The sequence below is a fragment of the Glycine soja genome, chromosome 13 (genome assembly GCF_004193775.1).
Source record: "Glycine soja cultivar W05 chromosome 13, ASM419377v2, whole genome shotgun sequence".
Taxonomy (NCBI): Eukaryota; Viridiplantae; Streptophyta; class Magnoliopsida; order Fabales; family Fabaceae; genus Glycine; species Glycine soja.
This window is the reverse complement of record NC_041014.1, coordinates 17,001,877-17,008,749: the sequence shown is the minus strand read 5'-3', so window position 1 is coordinate 17,008,749 and position 6,873 is coordinate 17,001,877. Positions and strand designations below refer to the sequence as shown.

Below are 6,873 nucleotides of genomic sequence, written 5' to 3'. Positions count from 1 at the left end.
ACCCAAAAGAAACAAAAAATCTATTAATATTTGATCTCTCTAATTTTCTTTTGTTGGTGTGAGTCGATCTCGTTAAAATAGGAGTTGAACACACGATTTTGTCAACTTGCTCTTGGCTGTTTTGACTACATATCAAATCAAATTAAACCCCTAAACACGGCATCAATGATGGCACAAATTTTCCCTTATTCAATTTGTCATATTCATACATGGCTACTATGAGATGATCTGGCTTGACTTTTTGTCTTAACAAAATTTAGATAATTTTATAGATTATTGCACACAAACTACATAGGACATATAATATATACACGATACTTCGTTCAAATACATACACAAAAATAAGAAAATCTCTGTACAGCGGACTCATGTAAAATTCACTTAATAATAATAATTTTAACAAGTTTAATGATTGATAATTAAACAATCATAAATTCAATGCACCGATTGAGTGTAATCATCCAATACCTACCTGAAACCATTGAAAAAGGTTAATAAACTCTTTCTGCACGTACCAACACAGGAAAAGAAAAAATAAATATTTTATACAGAAACATATAAATTATTGATTTAATAAACAAACAGTCAATATTATACTTTTTATACTGTTATTACAATGTCAAACAATCACACCTACTCTTTTTACATGTACCAACAAAGAAAAAATAAAAGACAAACATTTTTGTTCACAAATATATATCTTATGAGTTTAGCAATAAATTATTTATTTGAGTGAAACCGAATTTGGTATTTTTAAGAGATCTTGGGTTTGAATTTTATGAATTAAAAAATATAATTAAAAAGAATATTCCACCAAAAGTGAATAATTAAATTTTCTAATAGAAATTAATTTTTTTTGTGAATGACAAAAATTAATTATTGACAAAAATAATAATAATAATATTGTAAAAAGAATATAAATTATGAGTTTAATAAACACATCTTATTAATGTAAAAATTAATAAATTTAATATATATATATATATATATATATATATATATATATATATATATATATATATATGATTAGGATGTAAGTGAACAGTGAATATATTATTTAATTATTCATAAATGATTATTATTATTGTTGTGAGAGAGGAGAGGAAGAGGGAGGGAGATTTCTGTGGGGATTCGTTTACACGCGCACACAGTGCAAATCTGTGCATCCAGCAAACAAATAGCAATTCCCCCTGTGGGGTGATCTGCACTTTAGCTGTATCTTATTGTCACCCTACAGAGAGAAAGTTTACTGTGTGGTGAAGTTGCAAACTCTTTATGGTGAGCTTCCTTATGTGTCCACCTAACATTGCTCCACATGCCAGCCTGTTCCTTCACCTTACCTCAACTTGCCAATTAACCAATCAAATCACACATATCCTAAGAATAAAATGCACCAACTGTACAACTTACTATTGCTTTCCATCCCATGTTAGTATACAAAATAATTATCATTTTAAATTATTTTATATGAATAAAAATAAATAAATAACAAAATAATTTATAAAATTAATTTTATATTATTATTAATTATTTTTTAGATTTTATAATTTATCATTAATATATAAAAGACATAAGTAAAAAAAAAAATATTATATTAAAAAATTAAAATAATAATTATTTTAATATAATTTTTTGTATAGACACTGAGAAGGAAGTATTATATTTTTAGGCTATTCTCACTGTGAAGCACTATTAATACCTAGCTTAAACCTGTCAAAGTGTATCTCTCTCTCTCTAAATCTCTAAATAGAGTGGTAAACTCTAAACTCAGAATAGCATCAGAGTTTCTCTGAGATTTGCTTTAATTCAGGTTTGAAAACAAACTATTACGCAGAAAAAGAAAAACTCATATGGGAATGACTCTTATTGAGTTTTTTGTTTCTTCTCTTTGATACATTCACGATGTTGAGGAATACTATCTGATTTGCTTCAATTGTTATTGGTGAGCATTGACCCTCTTCTCAAAATCTTCTCTTTATTTCTTTCTTTCCTTCCCGAGAACTTGAGTTCCTAGAAAAAAAAACAAATATTGAGAGAGAAAGAGAGTGATGGCACCAAATACTGAGAAGTCTAGTAACAACGACTTCACCTTGTTGCAAGTTCATGATTCGGATTCTCCCATGTTTCCAGAGAAGCAGAAAGCCACAAGCCGCAAGCAGTTTACTTGGTTTCTTCTCCTTAAACTCCACAGAGTTCTGACATGTTTGTCATGGCTGACCAATGGTCTCAAAGCCACTTTTGCTTTGGTCAAGAAGCGCGTTTCATTGGCTGACATGAGTGATGAGGGCCCTAAGAGTAGAGGAAGGTTGTACAGGTTCATCAAAATCTTTCTTGCTCTCTCAATTGGAGGCTTGGCCATAGAGATCATTGCTCATTTCAACAAATGGAACTTGCACAACATGATTCAGCCTTGGGAGGTTCAGGGTCTTCTGCAATGGTGCTATGTGGCTTGGCTCTCCTTCAGGGAAGACTATGTTGCTCCTCTAGTCTTGATGGTCTCAAAGTTCTGCATTGTGCTCTTCTTGATTCAGTCGCTGGATCGCCTTGTTCTCTGCCTTGGATGCTTCTGGATCAAGTACAAGAAGTTGAAGCCAACCTTTGATGCAGATGCATGTGATGTTGAGGATCCTTCAAACTTCCCAATGGTCCTTGTTCAGATTCCCATGTGCAATGAGAGAGAGGTAACACAATCAACATTGCAGCTTGCTATGACTATGATTAAGATTATGATTTTTTTTATATCAAATGTTAGTTAGTTAGTTTTGTTAGAAATGTCATTTGGAAGATTCAAATCCGGGACCTCTCCCCCTCCCTTCTCCCTTCTTCCTTCATCCTTCCCCAACTATTGGACCAACCTTATATCTCCTAAGATTGTGATTATGTCCTAGCCTAATTTATTAATTAGAAGAGTCTTATGATTGGTAGTTGTGGCAGGCTAGTTTAGAATCATGATTTCCAATTTTACTAATGAAGCTGAAATATTAAATTCTTTTTAATGTAATTAAGGTTTATTCACAATCAATTGGTGCTGCTGCTCAACTTGATTGGCCAAAAGACAGAATATTGATTCAAGTGCTGGATGATTCGGATGATGGGAATTTACAGCTGCTCATCAAAGAAGAGGTGGCCTCATGGAAAGAGAAAGGGGTGAACATTGTGTACAGGCACAGATTGATTAGAACTGGGTATAAAGCTGGGAATCTTAAGTCAGCCATGTCATGTGACTATGTCAAGGACTATGAATTTGTGGCAATATTTGATGCAGATTTCCAGCCCAATCCTGATTTCCTCAAACTAACCATTCCCCATTTTAAGGTAGGTTCTAACACTTTAAGCCAGATAAGGACAAGTTACATGTTTTCTATGTATGGTTTAAAGTCTAAAACAAATAATTGAAGAATTTATTATTTATGGACTTTTCTTTACAGGGAAAACCTGACTTGGGCCTGGTCCAGGCTAGATGGTCCTTTGTGAACAAGGATGAGAATCTACTCACGAGGCTCCAGAACATCAACTTGTGCTTTCACTTTGAGGTGGAACAACAAGTTAATGGCTACTTCCTAAATTTCTTTGGATTCAATGGAACAGCTGGTGTTTGGAGGATAAAGGCTTTGGAGGAATCAGGAGGGTGGTTGGAGAGGACCACGGTTGAGGACATGGACATAGCAGTTCGAGCTCACTTGAATGGATGGAAGTTCATCTTCCTTAATGATGTCAAAGTTCTATGTGAGTTACCAGAGTCTTATGAAGCTTATAAGAAACAACAACATCGTTGGCACTCTGGCCCAATGCAGCTTTTCAGGCTATGTCTTCCTGCTATACTAACTTCCAAGGTATTATTACTTTTCACTTCTCTTTCAACTTATTCTACATCTTTCTGGGTTTAATTTCTATGCACTTTTACTCTCAACCAATCAGAAATTATTGTTGGTATAATTTTTAATATAATTATTGTAAAAACCAATAAACTTACCATACGACTATATGTGATTCAATCAGTGTAAAAATCATTTACAACATCAGTGCATTGGATACACTATTTACTTAATCGAGTTTAATTTCTATATATGGCCAATGTAATAATTTTACACAGTCAACCAATATAAAATTATGGTTTGCATTACTTTTGGGATAATTATTATAGAAGTCTAACAAACTTATCATACTTTCAATGCATACACTGTTTATTCAATCTTTGTACAATTAAATGTATACAGTTTTCTGAATTCTTATTTGTTTTTCTTCTATGCAGATATCAGTATGGAAGAAGGCTAATTTAATATTTTTGTTCTTCCTGTTGAGGAAACTTATACTTCCCTTCTACTCCTTCACCTTGTTTTGCATCATACTACCCTTGACAATGTTCATACCTGAGTCTGAACTGCCCCTTTGGGTGATATGTTATGTCCCCATCATCATGTCTTTCTTAAACATCCTTCCATCCCCAAAATCTGTCCCTTTCCTAGTTCCTTATCTTCTATTTGAGAACACCATGTCAGTTACAAAGTTCAATGCCATGATTTCTGGATTATTTCAGCTAGGAAGTGCTTATGAGTGGGTAGTGACAAAGAAGACAGGGAGATCCTCTGAATCAGATTTGTTAGCCTTGGCTGAGAGAGAGTCAAAGTCTTCAAATGAAGAAAAGATTCTGAGAAGACACTCAGAGTCTGGCTTGGAGTTATTAGGCAAACTTAAGCAATCAGAAGCCCCTTCAAAGAAAAAAAGAAACAGACTTTATAGGAAGGAACTGGCACTTGCACTTCTTTTGCTCACAGCATCTGCAAGAAGTCTTTTGTCAGCACATGGTGTTCACTTCTATTTTTTGCTCTTCCAAGGATTGTCATTTCTCATAATGGGTTTGGACTTGATTGGTGAGCAAGTGAGCTGAAACAAGAAGTTGAAAATTGTTTTACTTGTTTTTGACACCAAAACTTGGTTGAGTCCAAATTTCAGTTGAAGTTCATCAAGATACAATCGTAAGATTACATAGCACCTGGCAAGACAATGAGATATATAGAGTAAAGTTGATTGTCCCATCATAAAAATATAAAGAATAATAATGATAATAAGCATTGAGGATCATAGACAAACAAATGTAATTTTTTAATTTCTTTTCCCATTTTTTGTGTAGACTTTGTCAGGGAGTGATGATTTATTGGCTTTTTTTTTTTTTTTGTGGATTTTCACTTATGTAAAGCTTTAGGATTGAGAGAATATTGTTGGAACATAACTGTATCTATTGTCTTTCAGAATAGCTTGTGAAATGAGTAACATTTTCTCTCTGATATTGCTTACGTGTTATTAACTTATTAATTAATTAATTAATAATATTCTGTCTAAAAAATAATTTAATTAATAGTATGATAACTCTTACTGTACTAGTTGTCTTTCTGATTCAAAAGAGAGGGAAAAAACAGTTGAGAAGAGAATCTCCATAATAAGCAGAAAAAAAAGTTATAATATATACCCTGCTTAATAGTTTGAAACATATACATCAAACACAAAGGAGTAGAAATACAAAGAAAATAGAAAGGAATGTGACATAAGATGAGTGATGTAATAGAAAAAATAAAATAAAAAATTAAGTTGTAAAAAAAAAGTTAGAATAAACAAAATAATATTTTCAAATGAAAATTTTGGCATATCAAAAGATATTATCCATCCAATTCTAAACTTTTTATTATAACTATCTCCATTACTAAAAAAAAGTTAACGATTCATCTGTTTATACCTTGTGTAAAGAACCTTTTTAATTAAAAGATATGTCTAAAAAATTTATAATACTTGTATTATTTTTTAAAATAAATATAAAAAACTATTAATACTTTCCTTCATAAGTAAAAGTTATACTTTTTTATATTTATTTAATTTAATACCAAATTATACATAATAATAAAAATTATAAATTATGTTAACAATCGAATTTACCCTATTCTTTCTAACATGTTATATAAGTTTTAATTTGATTCAGTTTGAATCCAAATAAACAGTTTATCAAAATTTGAGGTGACCTAAAATATTAAAATAAACCTGTCTTAATTCGTTTTCATATTATAAACATATATAGAGGAATCAACGTTAAAGGTAATTGAAAGAAAGACCTTTGATTGTTAAACTTCTTTTTCACCTGGGATTTCTTTTCTCTTCACACTGTTTAATTATGTATTATCATATCATTAAAAATATTTTTTTAATATTAATTGTGAAAATTATGTTTTCAATAATTAAACAATAGAAAAATCATTTATTTTAGACCATAAATCAACATTAAATCCATGAGATAGTTTTTTCATTGTCATAAAAATAATATTTAAGCTGCATCTTTCAAAAAGATAAATATTTATTATTGTTTTTTTTTATCTCTAATCTTATTACTCATCATTCCCAAAATCCAAAAAGTGAGAGAAAATAAAAAAAAAATCGTTTTTAAAATTTTAGTTAAATATGATCGGACTTTCTATTCTTTTTGATGTTTGAGCCATGAAAAATAATTGAGATAAAAAAAAAACATATTTAAGATGTGTTTGATTTAGAGAACAAAATTTTTTTGATGAAAGAAAAAGAGCTAAATTCACATGTTTTTAAAATTTGAGATCTAAATTTATCAATATGAAAATATTGAGACTTAACCATGCTAGACACTAGACAGAAAGTGTAGAAATAAAAACACATTTGGAATATGTTTGATTTAGAAAATAAAAATAAAAATAATAAAAATATAAAATAAAATTTTAAATTAAAGTAATGTAAAAAATACGAATCTTACTTTAAGAAAAAATATATAAATTAATAATTAAAAATTGAAATTCGAATTGAGATTCGAATTAAATATTGGTTGATGTTTTATTCGAAAATTACGACAATTTAATTTAA

The 6,873-nt window shown here is 30.3% G+C and overlaps 1 protein-coding gene across 1 annotated transcript; it reads left to right on the top strand.

The window, feature by feature from the left end:
- Positions 1-1,726: 1,726 nt before the first annotated feature.
- Positions 1,727-5,285, top strand: LOC114382755 (xyloglucan glycosyltransferase 4-like). The gene is made up of 4 exons (XM_028342355.1): positions 1,727-2,681; positions 3,007-3,315; positions 3,429-3,833; positions 4,253-5,285. Exons 1-4 carry the CDS (start codon positions 2,049-2,051, stop codon positions 4,886-4,888), a joined length of 1,983 nt encoding a protein of 660 aa, XP_028198156.1. The 5' UTR covers positions 1,727-2,048; the 3' UTR covers positions 4,889-5,285.
- The last annotated feature ends 1,588 nt before the right edge of the window (positions 5,286-6,873 follow it).

Excerpts from the sequence above, each read along its gene's own strand:
- LOC114382755 (XM_028342355.1), top strand. The coding sequence starts at position 2,049 with ATGGCACCAAATACTGAGAAGTCTAGTAACAACGACTTCACCTTGTTG. Across the intron at positions 2,682-3,006 it reads CCATGTGCAATGAGAGAGAG|GTTTATTCACAATCAATTGG; the intron begins GTAACACAATCA and ends AATGTAATTAAG. Across the intron at positions 3,316-3,428 it reads TAACCATTCCCCATTTTAAG|GGAAAACCTGACTTGGGCCT; the intron begins GTAGGTTCTAAC and ends TTTTCTTTACAG.